This window comes from Paramormyrops kingsleyae, chromosome 19 (assembly GCF_048594095.1).
Source record: "Paramormyrops kingsleyae isolate MSU_618 chromosome 19, PKINGS_0.4, whole genome shotgun sequence".
Taxonomy (NCBI): Eukaryota; Metazoa; Chordata; class Actinopteri; order Osteoglossiformes; family Mormyridae; genus Paramormyrops; species Paramormyrops kingsleyae.
In genome coordinates, this window is record NC_132815.1 from 14,518,239 (window position 1) to 14,539,643 (window position 21,405).

Below are 21,405 nucleotides of genomic sequence, written 5' to 3' on the forward strand. Positions count from 1 at the left end.
GGCCATAGTGTCACAGTGTTGGGAATCTTCACAGGACATTTTCTCTCTTAGTTCTTGAAGCAAAGTCTTCTTCTGCGCGGCTGATATTCTAGAGATTTCTTACTGCAAGGCATAGTTGTTCCCCTTGATGATCAGACATGACCATATCATTTTCTGCAGTACTGGGCAGTCCACATCTTGGATCAGTACAGGGACAAAACAACATAATACAAATGTACTAATTGTTCATATTTGTTCATTGCACCGGCGTTTGGACTCCGTGGTGGGGCGGCGTGTCTCCATAAACATCCTCGCTCGTTCCCAGCGGTCCTCCGGGAGGCGTCATCCGTTTTTCTTTCTGGCGTCTGTTACAAAACCAAACCCTTACAACCTCCTTTTCCAGCTGTAGGCTGTCCGCGAGTGAAGTAATCTCCGACGCCCCGGGCTTTGGGCACTTAAGGAAATGGCTCTCTAGAGCCCCTTTGACGCTTACCTCTATAGAGGTCCGCTTTTTCCTCTTCCTCCCCTGTGCGGCTATCTTGTCCAAGCTAGTCGGACTCCCCGATGTGGAATCCGCCTCTTCCAACCACTTGTTCAACAAAGGTTTGAGTTTGCACATGTTTTTAAAGCTAAGCTGCAGAGCCTCGAACCTGCAGATCGTAGTCTGAGAAAAGACATTTCCATACAGGGTTCCCAGGGCCAGTCCGACGTCAGCTTGCGTGAATCCCAGCTTGATTCGGCGTTGTTTAAATTGCTTAGCAAACTGCTCCAAGTCATCCGAGGTCGGTGTGTCCTCGTCTGAGTGATCGTGATGGCTCTGGTGCTGGGACGGCTGGCGGCCGGGATCGCTGAGGTGGGGGCTGTGGTGGTCTTCCTGGGCATCTCTCAGTGCGTGATGGTGCATACCCTGTCCGCCGCTCGGAATCAGACCGTTCACGGTGAAACCAGGCTGGGAATAGACAAGGGTCTGCGCGTTCGTCGTTGCCATGCTCGGTGTGTGCGCGGCTGTGGTTGTTCTCCATGCCCTTGCGTCATGATGGTTCCCATGCGGCTGGTGCACCGTGTGAGACAGTCGCGGCTGATGCTGCAGACTGCTTGAACTGTGCAGTTCCTCTCTGCCGCCCTGCACCGAAGGCTTTATGTCTTGTTCGCTGAGTGGGCTGGAGGACCACGGGGTCCCGTCCCCGTGTGAGAGCGCACTTATCCACTGGTGTGCGTGGCTCAGTGGATGACTACTGCTATGCGCTGTATAGTCATTTTGCAACAGGCTCTGCGCGTCTCTGTACGCGGTTGCCTGCTGCATGCTCCCGGGCTCCGAGTGCACGATGGACGAGCTGGATGTGAGAATATTGTAATGACTGGACGCTGTAGTCGCCATGACTCCCGGAGCTGGACTGATTGCTCTTATTAAATGAGCCGCGCATTTGACAGTTACTTTCTGCCACAGGCGTTTACCAGGCTCTTCGCCAGGAGGACGCAGCGGCGCGCACCTGAGTTCCGCCTTGCTCGGGTTTTTATTGGTCAGAAACGGTTGATATATGCAGTAACCCATAACAGCAACCATCTCATTGGTCACACCGGATTTCTTACAAGCCTCCTCCATTCTCTCCAAGAATACGGTGACTTCTGCAGCATTCCTGTCAACAAGGCAGATCGGAAAGTGTCCGAGATGCGCAGGCAAAGACCTGCAAGGAACAGTCATCGAAACGTGCAGAAATGCAACGGCGGTCTTACCAGAAAAGTGTTTCGAAGGCATGGACCCGCAAATCGAATTCAGATTATTTGAAGGTGATCCCCCCACCCGCCAAAAAATGTAATGGAAAGCATACAATGTTACTTTTTAAAATCAGTTAGACAATACTGGAATACAGGCATTAAAACGCACACGCACGCACGTTTCATTATAATGCCATTGGACAGACTGAAACTAATGGTATGTTTTCTATGGCCCAGGGCCAGAACAAAGATGATGTCATTGTACAATGTGTGATATTCACCGGATGTTTTTCCTTGTGTTTTATCTATGCGTAGTTCTACTGCAGTATGCTGGAATTCTTCATTATAAATTGCTGCAAAATCTTCTTTCATTATAAGTGTCCTGAAAATCATAAAAGTTTTTGCTGTTTAAAAGGAGTACACTTTGATACCAAGGAGGTAAATCCTATATAGGGAAAATAGTACAGTAAGGAACCATAGAGGTAAAGACCACGTGTGAAAAGAAGTATAGTCAGATTACACAGACGTAAAACCACGTGGGGAAAGGAGTATAGTCAGATTACACAGACGTAAGACCACGTGGGGAAAGGAGTATAGTCAGATCTCATAGACGTATGTTACTGAATAACAAGGGGAGTAACAGCACTTGTTTGCCCCCCCTTCAAGCGGTAGTGGCAAAGACCACTTGGGGAAAGGAGTACTGTCAGACAACACAGAGGTGAAGGTAATCCCTAAAAATGGTGATTACCCTTTGGTAATCCTTAACGACGAACAGATTAGTTGGCAACGGAATCGGTAGTACCTCTCTTCTGAAGTGTGGTAAAGTATGGTAACCCCGAGTTTGTACGAAGCAATGTCCCTAGCCTAATAAAAATCAATCAGTCGTCAGTACACAAAATACACACACTGATGAAATAACCAATGAATAGTGAAGGTGGTGGATGGCAGTGATTAGCGTGGTTTGGCGGCCTGTCTTTAAAGCCTATATATATATTATTTACATTTGTAGTAGACACAACTGATTACCAGAAAGTCAAAACGCGTGTCTCGCCTTATACGTTTTGTAGTGCAGAATTTCTATAATATCTGTGCCCACTCGACAAATGATGTTTTAATGAAGAAATACACTTGGTACCTACATTGTATTGTTGCTTCCAGCAAAAAGTTAGTTCGAATGCACATCTCACCTATAGCCAATGTCTAACTTTGGGCAAAGGGGACGGCACAATAAAGGCTTTCGCACCCGGAAATTTGACCATAATATTCTTATTGATTTTTGTAGATTTGTTCCGGCTCGGTTAGCCACCCAGATGCTTTAACTAGCCCAAAGCCTTTATGCACACGACCCTAACACCTAAATATGGCCTATTATAAACCACCTGTTGTTCATTTAATATTAATCCCGTTTATATATATATAAAGAATTATTTCGCCCTAAAGTACTTTAAGTAAATCTTTGTCTGTCAAATCACATAAAAAATAAATTGATAATAAAATCCATAGCTATATTCCTAATCTCACATTGACTTCTATTTATATGTCATAGATAGGTGGTTGAATACTTGTAAAAATATTTTCCAGGCAATAATCATTAATTCTTATGTACACAAATTAATTTATTGCACCAGAGAAAGGTTAGAGTCCGTGGGATGCGTCCGTCACAGACGCCACAGCTGCTGGTGTCTCTGTGGCTCTTAGGGATGCGACATTATTCAAAGAGGGACATTTTTGCCGGGTCGCTGCCGGTTGCTATAGAGAGGAGAAAATGAAACAACAGAAGGCGCGTCACAGCAGCTTTCGTTTCTTCTTTATTTTAAAAGGTCCATTTATAATAGACTCTGGAGGACACAAAGCCTCCCTCGGAGTGCATTATGGGACAGACATTTTTCCTCCAGCGCCCGCTTAAAGTCACTATTGGAGAAAATAAAGTTAATGCTGAGCTGCAGGTTTCTACAACGATTCTGTGCTTAGACGCCGTCGTTCAATAAAGACAGTAAAATAAAATTCGCTCTATAAAGGTGACCATGGAATTAAAACGTGCAGACATATCGATGATCTGTTTACATAACGCATACATGTTGTGTGGGTAATATAAATGTCTTTAGCGCGTGTTCTGGAAAAACCTTGAGAAATTTTAAATTAATTAGAACCCAATTACAAGTAAATCTTTATTAAATAAGATCATTCATAGTCTTAAACGTTAGATTTTAAAACGAAACTATTTAAAGGATATTTTAAGAAATGGTGACGGGCGCGATTACGTTGCTTCGCGGAATCTCCCCAATCAAAAGAACATTTGTGACAATTAGCTTATAATTTGCGGAATTACCGAGACTCCGCAGAGAGTCGGAGGGCCGTGTAGGAATAGAGGCAGGGCGCATTATCTTAACAGTGTAATATGCAAACTCTGGGTCGTTTAATTACATGGCTTAATAATGCATAAATGATGTGAGTCTTGTTATTTGGACAGCAAGGTCTGTGGTAATTCATTCTGGGGGCCAGCCGCCATCACGTACAGTCAGTTACTCTCTAGCTCAGGAGCCTCTGCCAAACTACATTTAAAAGAATAGAAATTAATGACGGAGAATCTAAGCGTTAAATTAACAGCAATTATATGACCCGCATGATTTAACGATTCAATTTCTTATGGTCTAATTAGGTAACTGTCGCCCCAAACATCAGCCAGCCTCCCCTCTGTGAATTTTCATACAAAACACGGTTGTGTTCAAACATGAAAAAAAAATAATAATTGCGCATTATAAAGACCCGACACGGTTTAAATCATGTATAATCAAAACAGCACCGAGTGGTCTGAAAATGTAACTTTTTCTTAACAGTTTTCTTAACACCTCATATATCCATATGTACCTACCGTATTATACCGAGTTAGAAATCATAAGTCAACCCATTTTACAAGATTGCTTTGGTTTTAAATTGATGTGGTCATAACTTGATAAATTTACGTTTCCGGTCTTATGTTTACAACAGGCTGCTTTTGCGTTTTAAAACGTCCAAATGAATAAACGCTTTCCTTTGAAGCTTTGCAGCGCGGTTCTGGTCCTGCCAACCTGCAGAGACCATCTATGCGCTTGCCTGGAAGTCAGGAGCAGTAAGACCCCTCTGTGCCTTATTTTTAACGTTAATATTTTCCTGGGAGCAGGATTAGAATACTAACGCAGCCTCACAGGGTCCTGAGGTTTTATGTGGGGGTGGTCTGCGCACGTGCTTGAGAGGGAGGGAAAGTGTGTCACTCTCACTGCAGTGATACTGGAGATATCCCATGCATAACAGCTGTATGTGCAGCTCTGTGCTTGGCTGTGCCACACTGACATTAAGTAGCCCCCCATTATGCCTGTGTGTGTGTGTGTGGATTATGTTTATATTACATTTCGCGGACCAAATGTTCCCCACAAAGCAATACAAACCTGTTATTTTCACGTTGTGGGGACTGTTTTTCAGGTTCCCACAAAGATCCGCAAATCCTGTCAAAAAACTAAAAATGTCTTGTATTATGTTTTGTTACTCATGGTTAAGGTTACGGCTGGGTAGGGGTTAAGGTCATCATGTTGAGATTAGAGTTTTTCCCATAGAAATGAATGGGGAGTCCCCACAATTATATAATTGCAAACCGTGTGTGTGTGTGTGTGTGTGTGTGTGTGTTTGAGACAGAGAGAAAGAGCTCATCTCTGTGTGTGGCTCTGTTACTGTGACATCAGGGCCACTCCCTGTACAATCAGCCCCGTCCCCAGGTTAGTCAGGGTAGGGCTCTAGGTCCTGCATTCTAATGCAATTAGGCAGCACAAAGGCCTTGTTAAATCCGTAATCCTTAGAAAGCTCTCCTTAGATTGTTTACACCGGCGATGGTGAAATGTGTATTATCTTCCTCTTTATAAGAGCAATGAAAAGGGCGTGCGATTCCCACAGAGGAAAGATTCATCAGAATCTCTCTGAAATGCTCATGTGTCTTTTAAAGGATTTAATTACAAAGCCCAATGCAGCGGATAAACGCTGGATCAAGAGGCTGACTATGCTTCACAACACAATGATTACAAAGAGATTCCAGCTTCTGAAGACTCTGGGAGCTGCTGCTGCTTCACATAGCTTGATGTTGGTGGAAACATCTGCATTGGCTGCTAGAGGAGTGCTTGTAAACACCATGACATCTGGAGTCAAATATGGCAGCTTAACGAGCGGCTAAACATATGCATTAACACGTTTGGGGCAAAACATATGGAGCGCTGTGAAAAGCCATCAAGCGATTAACACGGGAGTGGAAGTGACACCTCTCACTGTACGTTTGATGCCCATCATCAGCCTCTGCCTGTAGCGCTGTCTGTCCGTGTACCTTCACATGTCCATTTTAAAACAGATTCTGCTGCAGGAACATGTTGACCCCCAGGTGAGTCGTCAAAGGTGAATCCCAGCACTGGTACCAGCAGGACCAGCACTTTCCCTGGTTTCTAAAGTGATGTGGGTCCAAATAAAGCCTTTGAATGATTTAATTAATTTGCAGAAGCTTTGATTCAAAGCGACATACTCTTGAGAAAGCAGGGATGACCAGTCCCTGTAGCGATGGTGGGTTAAGAGTCCTATGGTGAAATCACTCAAGATTTGAACCAATGACCTTCGGCTCATGGGGCGGCGCTGTAGTGCAGTCGTTGGCAGTGTTGCTTCACACTTCTGGGACCTGGGTTTGAGTCTCGGTTTCATATGTGTGGAGTATGCATGTACACCTCATGCCATCATAGGGTTCCCTTTAGGTCTCACTTCCTCCACAGTCCAAAAACATCGCCTGTAGGTGTGAGTGATATGTGTACCCTGTGATGGGTTGATGCCCCATCCTGGGTTGTTCCCTGCCTTGTACCCTGTGATGGGTTGAAACCCCATCCTGGGTTGTTCCCTGCCTTGCACCCTGTGATGGGTTGATGCCCCATCCTGGGTTGTTCCCTGCCTTGTACCCTGTGATGGGTTGATGCCCCATCCTGGGTTGTTCCCTGCCTTGTACCCTGTGATGGGTTGATGCCCCATCCTGGGTTGTTCCCTGCCTTGTACCCTGTGATGGGTTGATGCCCCATCCTGGGTTGTTCCCTGCCTTGTGCCTGTAGCCTCCATGATAGGCTCTGGGTTTCCCTGAATGGTATAAGTGGTTACAGAAAATGGATGAATGGACTTTCAGATCACAGAATCCAGATCCACACATCTGGGGTAACTTTAACAGTTATTGTGTTTAAATGTGCATCCAAGATGTGAGGGGCTGAACCTGGGGAGGGGCCCTGTGAGTCCTGGAGCAACCTAAGGGGGGTCGGGTGCTGTGGGCTTGGGGACAGACATGCATGTATAGACAACTAGAATTGGAGCAGCTTGAACTGCGAGCAAAGCACAGGGAGGCGTGAGGAGAGACACACTGCGAAACAGCCGTCATGTCTGCTCTTTATATAACTCCTGCTAATAATGTGGTGGATGAGGCTTTATACTGTGCAGTGACTTCAGGAGAATTTCACAGCTTTGGCGAAAGCAGATGGGAGAAGCTGCAAGTGATGAAAGGGAACCGGATTCGCCTTTGTGACTTTGCGAAGAGTGCAAACGTTCCCAGCCAAACAGCTCGCATGTTTCACGGAGCGCAAACGGCCAGCCATGTGGTGCTGCGGCGGAGGTACCAGTCCAAAACTGCCGCTGCCATTCCCAAGACAGTGTTATAAGTGGCTGTGAGCAATTCTGGAAAGCTGGACGCCGGTCGGGGTGCAGTGCCGCGTCTGCGTCTGCGCCTGCGTCTGCGTCTCCATGCATGCAAATGGAACAGGCGTCCCTGGTCTGAGGACCAGAACACAAGCAGAGGAAGAACTCTGCATTTTGTGCCCCGTTTGTTGGATTGTGGGTAATTAGGAAACCACGTTTTTGACGAGCTCCGCCGCCACAAAAGTGTTTATGTGAAAAGGTAACAAGCAATTTTACAGAGATGATGTTGTCTCCTGACACAATGACTCCCCATTATGTGTGTGGAATGGGAGGTGTCTGCACTCCTGTAATCACTCAGCCAAATTGCATTGAGAATTGATTTTAAGCTCTGTACTGTCTTACAGGCTGTAATCAAGCCCCATTATTCACTCCTAAATAAAGCAATCTGTGGAGCTAAACACAATGTGTGACTCCTGTTAAACAGCGCAGTTCCAGGGAGCAGCGTATCCTAATAAAACTGGGCACACTGGTTTAATGCCTGAACAGTGGGGTGTGCGTGAAGCTGGCTGCTCCATGATCTGGCTGCTCCATGATCTGGCTGCTTTGTGTCCCTAAATGGCTGCTCCTGGCCACACACCACTAACTCTCCCCAATAAATCCCACTGTGTGCAGTTTTACAGCCCACATAAAATGGACTGTACAGACAACTATAGGATATTTTGCACCTTGGGGTAATCAATTATATTTTAGTGCTGTGTTTTTATGATGCAGCTGTTGCCATGACTTGCATCGTTTGTATCTTGTGGGGACACCTGACAGTGGTGCAGAATTATGTTTGGTGTTCCCCTTGTAATAAAGCTGTAAACATTTCTCTGACCCTAGACCTTGTCACCTTTGTCCTGTTTCCAAAGATATATTCCTCCGACATCCTTTCCAGAAACCCAGCGGAGTGCAGCCATTAGATCCGAGAGCCCACACAGATCGATAAAGAGGCACCACAATGGGTTAAAACACTCATAAATCCCTACACAAACAGTGGGGCAAGAAGACAGCAACTGGCAACTGTGTGCAGGTGCTCAGCCCCAATGCATAACCTCTGAAGAACATGAATGTGAATATTAACGTATCAGAACATTCATGGTTATCGCCAGTGATGCTCTCCTATTATAATACCAAAAAAAAAAAACCTAGTATTAAGGCATGCAAATGGACAAGGTTACATTTTAGTTGCATTTATTTTTATTGAGCAGACACTTTCGTAAAAAGCAACATTCAAGTGAGGCAAATAGCACGTTACGAACATTCACTCGGCATAAGTGCAGCTAGGCTGAGCTTCCGGTGAATGCCCGGGTACGAGTGTAAGCAGTGCAGGTGGAAGAACTTAATAAGATTACTGTTCAATGACCAGAAAGTGTAGCGCTGATATCATTCAGAGAGTATGCAGTAGTATCAGGCTAGTACAGGTGTTCCTGGAACAGATGTGATTGATTTCAGTGAAAAGTCCTGCATCGTTAATGTCCGAGTGTGAAGGATGATGAGTGTGCCGCCAGCGAATGCGATAGAAAGCGCCTCTTTGCTTTTCTAGAAACGTGTCATCGAGGTCTGCCAGCTCCTCAGCCTGCGGCTCATCGCTCTCTAGCAGCGCAAAGTACCTTCCCACGCAGCCCCGTCTTCGCCCAGCTTTCTGGGTCTCCATTCAGCCGAGGCTGGCCAATCGGTGTGCTCACTGCACAGGCCCCTCCCCCTCCCTTTGGGAGCCTTTCTTGTAACTGTCTGCCAGCCCTTTCACTTCTGGTCCCTTGGTGACCCCGTGACCTCCCAGGGACCGCATTCCGTGCTGTTATTCACACCATCTGGTTTTCACTAGAGGTGGGGGCCCGTCTAACACTCTCCAGCATCCCGTCAGATGGATCCAGAGCCAGAATCGGCGCTATTGCAGATATCGGGGCCGACTCTGCATTTGGATGACAAGTCTGCTTCGGGGTGGATTCTCCCAGCTGCTGGCCCTGTACATGCATGTGAGAGACGTTTCTAAAGATCTCCTCAAGTCACTCGAAGCAGCTGTGAGCTGGTAAAATTCCCCAGGAGCTCCCCTTCAGGAAAAGTGGGCGATGGCATGACCACAGAAAGGACGCCATCTGTCCCCGAATGAAAAGGCTAGTGACACCTTCTGTGGAACCGACATTCCAGCATTGCAGCAGAGAGGCACGTGTGGAGGGTGTTTGTGCTGACTGCAGTTCACTCTTTTTATAGCTCTGAGAATGATGGAGATCTGGACCAGAACACTTCAGTCCAGTTCAGCGCATCACCTTATCGGGTCAGACTAAATTGTCCATGATTCTTAATTTCTAGACATAGAGGACAAAACTACCAACTGCCTTTCTCGATAAAGGATCAAGATAACAAGAAAAATGTATTTTGATGTGAATTTACAATACAGCTGTTATCTAATTAATAATTTTAAAATTCAGTAAATTATAATTATAAATTCCATGAATTTTCCGTACACCTTCAGTTAGCTGGGAGCTTCTGCACAAGTCAAAATATATTTTCTACATGCTAATCCATTGTTCATAGTGTGTTCAGCTATTGATTTGTTGTGCAATCTATCTATCTATCGATCTATCTATCTATATAAGCTGTGTAATCTGTACAGCTTTTCATCACTCGCCGCTCCCATAAGGGCAGTGGTTGATGCTGGCAAGGGCAAGACTGCCAACTGCTCAAGGTGGCATCTTTTGAGGGGGCACCAACTTAGCAGACCAGAGGAGTTCAACTGCGTACCACATGGGCTTCGACCACCACTGGTCATGGGAGAAGCCCCGCTAAATTATATCTTGAAAGCGTGGCCTTCATTTTACACTCATGTTGGCTGTATAAACAGGACGTAATTATGCTCCTGTGCACTGAACAAATGTATGGAGAAGCAGAGGATAATTTCAGCGTGTCTCTCTGACCTCGATGTCAGCTTAGGTCATGTGGTCCTGACGTCTGAAATTTGTTATAAGTTAACAGCAGACCTCCTGTGGTCATGTGTATTTGAAACACTGGCCTTTCAAGATTAGCAACAACAGTTTTATTCCATTAAAAAGCTTCCAAAAATGTTTCCAAATATTCTATAAGTTGTTGTAAGTTTGTATTAACTTCAATAGAAAAAAAACTGAGCTTTATTTATGGATTTCTTGGATTTTTATCCCCCAAGCAAAACATCCAAATTGCTATTTTGCATAAATTATTTATTAGTGGGGGTTGAGAACATGGTGTTCTCTCCCTGAGGATCTCCAGGCTAGGAAAGCTTCAGTCAGTCGTCCGTCTCTATGCCTGCTGTAAAAACATTGTGTTCCGCATCGCATTCGTGTCTCCCAGCAGGACATAGGCTGTCCCACTTCCTCTTCGCCTGCTCACTGAATGCCCCGGTTATCTACCACGCGCACGCTTACGATCAGAGGAGCAGTGCCATTTTAATAACCGATTGAATACAGGGTCTGATTATTCCAGAGGCTCGCGGTAACAGTCCAGTGGTTCGGAAAGCAGCAGATGTTATGACGTCTTCTCCCCTTAGCGATAAATAAACATTTCTCCGTCTCACCCCCTTATCTGCTAAATGTAAAATAAAGAAAGTAATGCCTTGTTCTCTCCCTGGACAGGTTCAGGGTCTGGGTGGGCAAGGCCCCATGAATGAAGTGGTCCGTCCCTGTTCGTCCAGAAGATGGCACCCGAGGTGGCCGCCTACGTTGCCTAATGGGTTAACCGGTCCTGTTTGATTATGATTATAATTGATTATGAATTCAGCGTATGCTCCAGGGTATACGCCCGACCCATCTGAGAGCTGTCGTGTTGCTTTCTTGCCACCTACAGAATCCATGATATATCTACAGTAACAGCACTGGGAACTTTTTCCCAGTGTGAACTTGCATGGGGGGAGTGGTGGCTCTGAGGCTAGGGATCTGTGCCAGCAACTAGAAGGTTGCTGGTTCAAATCCCATAAATGCCCATGGTGATTCTATTCCTTTGGGCCCTTGAGCAAGGCCATTAACCTGAAATTGCTTCATCCTGGGTATGATGTTATTCTAGATCCAGCCCTATAAGGAGGTCCTCCAACTTACAGAGGAAACACTTGGGGGTTGGTGGCAGGACTGGCACACCAGCCACCTGAAAAAAACCTCACACTGGTTAATTTGGACTAGTGTGGTGCTGAGGTATCACTCACTGCATGGCTGCACTCAGGTTCTCATCCCTGAGGTTGTTTGTTGTGTAGTGGGTGCTGTAATCAGTATATGCTCCTTATCTATGTTCATAATGAGGTTCAGAAGGCTCTGACCTGTCCAGCTTTCTGTGACTCCATCTACATTATGATGTTATCATAGTACAGTGTTAAAGCTCCTAGTTATTCAGCAGTCGCCAGATAGATCTACTGAAGCTGTCTGTTCATGGACATATGAGCCATGTGTGACTAATAAGAAACAATTAACTTTCTCCAATGTATTCTGCCATTTTTTTCCTTCCCTGTTTCAGGAGGCGGTGTGCAGTTCTGCGGGTTCTGTGCAGTTCTGCGGGTTATAGGACTCTGGGCCTGTGACCAGAAAGTCACTGGGTTTGAATCCCAGGGTAAGCAAATTGGTGCTGCCATTGGGCCCTTGAGCAAGGCCCTTAACCCCCAGCTCCAGGGGCACTGACCCTGCACTGTAACCCCCAGCTCCAGGGGCACTGACCCTGCACTGTAACCCCCAGCTCCAGGGGCACTGACCCTGCACTGTAACCCCCAGCTCCAGGGGCACTGACCCTGCACTGTAACCCCCAGCTCCAGGGGCACTGACCCTGCACTGTAACCCCCAGCTCCAGGGGCATTGACCCTGCACTGTAACCCCCAGCTCCAGGGGCACTGACCCTGCACTGTAACCCCCAGCTCCAGGGGCACTGACCCTGCACTGTAACCCTCAGCTCCAGGGGCACTGACCCTGCACTGTAACCTCCAGCTCCAGGGGCGCTAACCCTGCACTGTAACCCCCAGCTCCAGGGGCGCTAACCCTGCACTGTAACCCCCAGCTCCAGGGGTGCTAACCCTGCACTGTAACCCCCAGCTCCAGGGGCACTGACCCTGCACTGTAACCCCCTCGCTAGCTCTCACCTGTATTTCCCCACAATGATAAATAAAGTGTTACTGTTTTGTTTTTGTATAAATGACATAGTAATGAATTGCCACACACTCTTCCTAAGTACCTTGGGGCAACTGTGTTGTGAAAGGCACTATATAAAATTAAATTGAATTGAATTGAACTTCACATTTTTGGCATATAAGACGCAAGGAAAAGGTTCTGAGGGTCCTCAGACTGAGAAGAAAACTAAATTCTTTCTTTGTCTTATATAGCTTATATTTATTTTTCTCACTGAATTTCTCTCTGTCTCCCTTTCTCACACACAAACATGGTTACAATCACGGCGCCCAAACATGCTTTCCCAAAACCCACATTATGTCACATTCACTTTATTTTCCATTTTTCACAGACTTGATTACGTGTTTAACATGAATCAGATCTTTAATTAGTCAAATTCGCAGTGACTGTATGCACCACAGAGACCTAACGTAATTGTAATTGCAAGTGTTTAATGAATTTCTCTGTCAGTGTGATTAACAAAGTTACCCTATAGCTCCCGCAGCGACCTACTATATTGTTATATGTAACATTTTCAGGGAAATCCACGTACTGCCAGAAAAGTGAGTTAGGGCGACTTTGCAAAGTGTGCAGGATTTAACCATATCAAAATATTCCACATCCATACGTTCCTAATACTACCATTTGTACTGTAGAATGTTTAGCACAGAAGTGCTGAGCGACGTCTAGACTGGACCCGTAGTGATGCCCTGGTTCAGAATGAATATTTTTGGCGTGTGAGCAGACATAGCCTGAATCACATTAGGGGTTTTGTCTAGCTTTGCCCTGCATATCTCCTGCTCTGCCATGAGAAAAATGATCTCCACAGCTGCAGAAGCAGTAATCCCACTTTGCTCTTCAGACAACAGAGCTTGAGCATTATAATGTCCTGCTGCTATTTCTAGGCCTTTATTGGCTGTTTTATGCTGCATTTGGGCTGTTTCTGATTATATCCTGTCTTCATTTTAAGCTTCTAGCACTGTTCTAGATTCAGTTCTGTCTCTGTTTTGGGCTTCTTGCCTGCATTTTGTCTATGGCTCATGCTCCATTCTGCCTCTGTTACTTGCAACATTTTGACTATGGTTCAGGCTCCATTCTGCCTCTGTTTCAGGCTCCATTCTGCCTTTGTTACTGTCCACATTTTGGCTATGGATCATGCTCCACTCTGCCTCTGTTTCAGGCTACATTCTGTCTCTGTTACCGGCTGCATTTTGCTTATGGTTCAAGCTCCATTATGCCATTGGTCCAGGTTCCATTCTACCTCTGATTCAGATTCCAGTTTGCTCTGATTCAGGGTCCATTCTGCCTCCTTTTCAGGTTCTGCTTCTGCCTTGGGGCTGCTGAAATTTGTACAACAGAAGCAGTGTGACTCCTGGTTATTTTCCAGTTCAGATCCTAATTAAAGCATCTCAGCCTCTAACGAAACATTGAGTTGGGTGAAAACAAATTACCACTGGCAAAATCACAGTGGGATATACACCATTTAATGGAGCTTGACCAAAAACAGGTATAAAACAATTATGTAATTGATATTGCCAGCTGTGTTACTGCTAAAACTGTGTCTTATGCTTACAATTGATTTTTTATTGCAGGATTTGGCTATCCATTTAACTGCTAATTCCTCATTTATATCTGAATGCTACATATCCTCAGCTGAAATCAGTATGTTTTATTCATCTTCATTCTTCAGGAATGGTGCAGCCGAGCTTCTCAAAATTTAGGAAGTCATTCTACTTCGCAAGATTTCTAAGCTTAGAAAGCAGGTGAGCTTCACCCTGCCAGTGCCATACCAGGAAGGAGATTGCAGGGACATTCACTCTGAGAGACACTAAATCTGTCAGACTGGAAGAGGGACAGATGGTGTGAACATTCAAAGATGTATTTAAAGGTCCTTGTGTTGATAAAACAGTTCAGGGGGCTGTTATTATTTAGCTCATTGTCTTTCCATTCAGTGTGGGAATAAGAGAGGAGGAAGCCAGTGTTTACTGGGATGAAAAACAAGGTGAGAGAGAGAGAAAAGACAAGAGGGTGTAGTGAAGGGGCTCTTTAGTGTTTCTACTGGGTATTCAGTGATATGAGGAGTACTGGACCTTCACACATCCAGAAGTTTCCTAGGAGTGACGTGAGGGAGATAGAGCAGAACTCATGAGCTTTACAGTGAAATGGATACAGTTAAAGATGCGTTTTTTTTCCGCACACAGAAATACTGGGAGCACTTCCTGTCATTGTGTTTCCAGGTTGATTAGCCTAAATACACCTATGAGTGTCTATCTTACAGTGTGTCCCGTCACATTGCATAGGGCTGCATCGCTGCTCATTATTAAGGTATATTTTACCTATGTGTATGTCAGTTAACTGTAATCAGAGAAAATGACCAGTTTGGTAAGGAGTGCCAAGCTGCTGCTCCATCTGCAGCAATAGGACCTAATGTGAGAGACATCAGAATAAAGATATTATTTTCTAAAGAAGGCATAAATATGAATAATTCCTTACAAAGGAAAAGAGTGTCCTCACTCACAGTCATTGTTAGGCACACACGTCCTCACACATGATGATTGTTAGATAGATGTGTCCTCACACATGATGATTGTTAGATAGATGTGTCCTCACACATGATCATTGTTAGATAGATGTGTCCTCACACATGATCATTGTTAGATAGATGTGTCCTCACACATGATCATTGTTAGATAGATGTGTCCTCACACATGATCATTGTTAGATAGATGTGTCCTCACACATGATCATTGTTAGATAGATGTGTCCTCACACATGATCATTGTTAGATAGATGTGTCCTCACACATGATCATTGTTAGATAGATGTGTCCTCACACATGATCATTGTTAGATAGATGTGTCCTCACACATGATGATTGTTAGATAGATGTGTCCTCACACATGATGATTGTTAGATAGATGTGTCCTCACACATGATGATTGTTAGATAGATGTGTCCTCACAAATGATCATTGTTAGATAGATGTGTCCTCACACATGATCATTGTTAGATAGATGTGTCCTCACACATGATGATTGTTAGATAGATGTGTCCTCACACATGATCATTCTTAGATAGATGTGTCCTCACACATGATGATTGTTAGATAGATGTGTCCTCACACATGATGATTGTTAGATAGATGTGTCCTCACACATGATGATTGTTAGATAGATGTGTCCTCACACATGATGATTGTTAGATAGATGTGTCCTCACACATGATCATTGTTAGATAGATGTGTCCTCACACATGATCATTGTTAGATAGATGTGTCCTCACACATGATCATTGTTAGATAGATGTGTCCTCACACATGATCATTGTTAGATAGATGTGTCCTCATACACACTGACTGCGAGGTACACGTGTCCTTGTACACAGTTATTGTGTTTTGTACATCCTGCTGCCAAAATGTGTCCTGTCACCAGGGTCCACATCATTGCACTTCGGGGGGGGGTTTTTCTTTCACTGACATGAATGTTCATTAGACGTTCCGTGCTGACAGTGTCCCTGTCACCTGACACAAATCAGAAGCACTGAGTCTTTGCATTTATGTTCTGTCACAATGCAAGTGTTTCTCCAGTAACCTATACCTTCCGAGGTATATGTGTGACATGGCCTTTGTGCAGCCATCAGTGATGTATCATTGGTATGTTTGTGTCATGGAGTATTTAGCCTATAAGAAGCAAATATAACAACTTACTTTATTCACTTAATGACATTTAGAATTATTCATAATTTCAGCTGGATTTTACCACGCTGGGTTAGATACTGTGAAAGATCAGGTCTCAATGATGGCAGGTGGATGAAAAGAAAATTTGCAGCCTCTGAGGAATACCAGTTCACTTATAACAGAAACATTCAAAGACAGTGGAGCAAAATAAGACTAGAGGTTATGTGCGATCTATCAACTCACTGAGGACGGTCCTTACATCTGAACATTATCTGGCTCTGCAATATATATATGCACAAATGTGATTGGTTAGTATCGCTGACTCATCCCCCTATTAGTGGTTAGATGGTTTTCCCTTCAGTAAAATCAGAGTAGCCTGGGCAAAGCCTGGTTTGCATAAACCAAACACAATTAAATTTGCTTTGCTAAATCAAAGCTTGTAAGGGGTTCATCGTCTCTCTTGGGGACAAATTACTTCAAACAGGCCCTGAGTATTGTAAGAGATTGGGGGGAACATGAGCCAGTGAGGTTCTCTCCACAAGCTCAACACTGGAATTAATTATTCAGGTTCTTTCATTTGCCTCATATCTGTTTATTTAAAATGTTTTCATACTTCAAACAAATTCTTTACTGATTTTATCTACTATACTTTAAAAAAGAACATATTTGGGATTGTTTATGACAGATTAGACACACAGCAGCTAGAACCCATACAAACACCTGCATATTCGTTAGACACACAGCATCTAGACCCCACATAAATACCTGCATCTTCATTAGACACACAGCGGCTAGACCCCACACAAACAACTGCATCTTCATTAGACACACAGCAGCTAGACCTCACACAAATGTCTACATCTTCAATAGGCACACAGCAACTAGAACCAACACAAACATCTGCATCTATTAGATATGCAGCAGGTTGTTTTCTGTATTTTATTCTGCAGTTGGTAACCAAATTATTTTTCCATGCATTGTCCAGTGCACACAGAGCTGCACTCATATCTTTATGGGGACCTTCCATTCATTTCTGTGGGTAAAACCCAAGTCCCAGCAAAAACAACCTTAACCCCTACCCAGCCCTAACCTTAACCATAAGCAATGTAAGACACTCAATGTAAGTCGTTGGCATTTTCTGTTTTTTGATTGCAGTCACAGATTTTTATTAAATTGAATTTATCCTTGTGGGGACTGAAAAAAATGATCCCACAATGTCAAAATAACAGTTTTTTATTACATTGTGGGGACATTTGGTCCCCACAATGTAATGTACACCTGGACCAGAGACAAAGTCAGCTTGGAGCCCAGCTCAGGAAGCGCATAAATGAAAGCAGGGACACATTGGAGAGGATGCCAATCTACTGGAGGGTGCAAACTCTGCCACCTGTATTTTGACTACAGGAGAAACCTGGAGTACCTGGAAGAATCCTGTGCAAACACAGAGCACAAATGCAAACTCCGGAACTGCATGCGTGTTTCATTTTTCACCTCATTTGAAACAGTACAGAAGACAGCTCACTGATACCTGGTGTGATGTCATCATGCAGATGATAATCAGCACCATGCTGCCAGACAGCAACTGCAAGATCCTCACCAATGGCTTCACAGCCAATATGACACGGCCACCTTCTCTGGCACAGCTCTGGGTGATCATTTGCATTTTTAGTTATTTGATGGATGCCTTTTTATCTAACGTGACATACATTTCACAAGGCAGGGTCACCCAGACCCTGGAGCAATTCGTTTTAATGGCCATGCTCAAGGGCCCAATGGTGAAGTCACTTTACCGACGAGATTTAAACCAGCGACAATCTAACAACAGGTATGGTGTGTTAACCTGCTGAGTCATGCAGCGCTGCCATTGTGCCCTGCTTAAGCTTTTTTTTTTCCTCTCTCCCTGACCATAAACAGCTAGGAGGATGACTGCCTGGAAGGGACTGCCGCCTTCCATCTGTTTGGCTAGCAACTAAAGAGCAGGTGGCAGCCGCACACCTTACTATCTAAGCCCCCCCCCCCCCACCGGAAGTGCCCCTAACCTGCCCATCACCTGCCCTTTCTACAGTAGTATCCCCAACTTTTTTCCTTAAATAAACAATACCCCAATCAGGGGTTCCCTCTACAACTCCATCTCTTGTGCTTCCTTGCTGCAGCTGACACTAAGGGGGGACCAAGAGATCATAGGCAGGCTTGGTGCAATCACCCAGCATCTCCACGACAACAGCAACTGGAGTGCTACACTTCCCATCCGGTGCTGGAGGAGGTTGCCATAGACCAGTCTCTCACCAGTTCTTCTGCCAGCTGCATATAACTGATTGGGTGCTGGCTTCCCTCACCTTGCTGCAGGAAGAGGAGGTCAGCCTCACAGCCATGCTGCCCACCAGCAAGTCCCTCAAAACCAGCAGCCCTGACTCTGACAAAGCCTTGAGGTTCCCTTCAGGAAAAAAGTTTCAAGGAATGCCACACTTCCTGCCTACCAGGGATAAGCATGTCCCCACTGATCTTGGGTTATGTTTGGGCTCCAAGATTTGGTTATCTAGTTGAGGTTTACCTGGTTATCCACCAGGTTTACCCAGTCTGGTACATCACTAGGGCATGCTGGTGGTGCACTCCATAGCTGGATATTGGAGAGCCCAGAATACAGAAGAGCACATCTGCAACTGCTTCCTTCAGGAATGAGCATTGTCATCAAAAACATCTGTCAACAAAGCCTTTTGTGCCACTGCCCAGCTCCTGGTGCCATTTCCCATCACTGAGGTGCCCTTCGAGTCCATTTGTGGATCTCTGTACACCACCTCCAATGAAGGGGGTCATGTTGATCATTAGAGAGTCCAAAAACCACAACAGCAGGTGTACCATTGGCCAACTCAGCCCTAAAAGTTCCACCCTGGTGAACAGCTCCTTAATCTTGCCCCGAGAAGGTGGATACCGTGAACCACCAGATCTGACAACCTAGCCATCACTCCACCAAGCAGACCCTCCCACATCAATCAGCTGAGTCAATAAATCATGTCATGGCATTTCCTGTTGGCATGGGGTCCTTGGAGGCAATCCACATAGGCAGGGACCTTATATCATCCCAGCAGCAGGCCCTACATGGTGGTGGACCAATAACCGGATATGTTCTCTGGCCCCCCATCCTGCATCCACCTGCATCCTAGGGTTTGTCCATATTGGATGTCAGATGCCATATTTATGCAGTGGAGGATGATATCGAGAAGATGCAGTAGCTAGGAGTGACTGAAGAATTGCAGAGCCCCTGGACCAGTCCTACTGTGATGGTCCCCAACTGGTAGTAACCCTCCGATTTTCCACTGACCAAATAAGATTGCCCAGTCTGACAGTTACCCCTTGACCCCTGTGGATGAACAATTGGAGCATATAGGTAACATCATACAGTATCTACCCTGGACCTCACCAGAAGGGAACTGACAGGTGCACCTCATGTTAGGCTGCTAAGGAAGCGATGGCTTTCAGCACCCCCAATGGTCACTGGCTGTACCGCTTTCATCTCTTTGGCTTTCATGGGGTGTCGCCTAACTTCTAGAGTTTGATGGACATTGGGCTTCACTCTCACCAGGAGTATGCAGTGGTATATGTAGGTGACATCTTCATCCAGGCCAGGAGCTGGATGGAGCACCTTGTTTGCCTCCACAGGGTTCCAGATAAGATAAAAATAAGATAGAACTTTATCGATTCCTATGGGGGGAATTTCTTGGTACAGTAGCACAGAAAAAAGATAATGTAAGAACATAATAGACAATAAGACAATATGCAAAGGAAAGTGCTAAAATAAGCATGAAAATAAATATAACCTGACAGCTGGGACTAGGAATTACCCAAATTCTACTGAGGATTCACTGAGACTCACTAACTGAGACTCTTGATTGGGATTCCTCTCTATCTACCAAAAGTGATTGCTGTACGACCACACAGGAAGCACATCTTCCCCCACAAAATCACCTAAGGAATTGAATTAGACAATGTATCAATGTAAAGTCATTTTAATTTGTGATGAAAAGTGTAATCTATCTTACTAATTGAGCCATAGTGCCAATCGTTTCATGGGAGTTGTTTTCAGCAACATACGTGTTAATTTTCCCTCTGAAACCAGGATAAATTCAGCCCATAGACACTCATTGACGTCGTGCTTCACTGGAAATCTATGGAGGATTCGTGTAAGCTTTGTCTAAATGGAAAATAGACAAAAGCGTTTTGGTCAATATGCCTCAACGACGTATTTTTGTAGCCCACCTGGACACCGTGCTTCACTGGGAATCTATGAAAGCTTCATACATAGTTTTTGCTTAGTCACCACTGACTGGACAGATAGACGTGCAGTCAGATGTTTTAGACCTGCCTGGAAGCCAGGATTCTCTGCATGGCGATTGGGAGACGTCTTGACAAGACAGGATAAACTACCAATAACATTAATACTGACAACTGACACACGCTGTTGCCGGTGTTGGCTTGCAGTATTCATTCATCCTGTCACATGCATGCAGAGGCACAGAGGTGTTTTGTTGCAACCCAGAGTGACAGTTTATCATTTCGAATGTTATCTTACGCCATTGGCATTTGTAAATATTGTACATAAACTTATCATTGAGTTTTCAAGTTTGATCGGTTGTTTAATTTTCAGGGAACGTTCAGCAATTTTTAGTAGACTAGTTTTGTAGTTGGCTTGCTAACTAAGCTGTCTGTATGTTCAAAATGGTCAAATTGTTCGAAAAGGAGCCATGCTGGCATAACAGAATAATAGATAATTTCTTACAAAAAGAAAGGAGAGCAGAATTTACATATAAGTAGCTGGAAAGTACACTGTTCTTCTCCCATCTTTAAAATCACCACCTGCCATTGCTACCCCCCCCATCTTTTGGAACTTAATGGGAAAGACCAACCTGATGGCATCTGGTGGGCTGAAGTCACAGAAACTAACTAATTTACAGCAGTGGTCCATGAACATCATGTGCATCTCATGGAAACTCACCCCAGTATGCTGCCATTGACTGGGAAGCCCCGGCTACCATGTAGGGCGCCCATGAGTTGAAGTATTACTTCTTCAAGAGGCCCTTCACTCTCAGTACAGACTATGATCCCTTGCAGTGGACGGCCCAGGCCAAGGACAGCAACACTCGAGTGACCCACTGGTTCCTTTGCCTCCAGGATTTACCCTTCACGGCATAACACCGAAGCAGAAGTGCC

The 21,405-nt window shown here is 44.9% G+C and overlaps 1 protein-coding gene across 1 annotated transcript in view; it reads right to left on the reverse strand.

Annotated features, from left to right (window-relative positions):
- Window positions 1-1,425, reverse strand: part of pou3f2a (POU class 3 homeobox 2a) — a 1,472-nt gene extending 47 nt beyond the window's left edge. The window contains exon 1 of the mRNA XM_023826551.2: window positions 1-1,425. This exon is cut by the window's left edge and continues 47 nt beyond it. Within this exon, the coding sequence (XP_023682319.2) occupies window positions 236-1,357 (1,122 nt within the window). The 5' untranslated portion in view covers window positions 1,358-1,425 and the 3' untranslated portion in view covers window positions 1-235.
- Window positions 1,426-21,405: the final 19,980 nt, after the last annotated feature.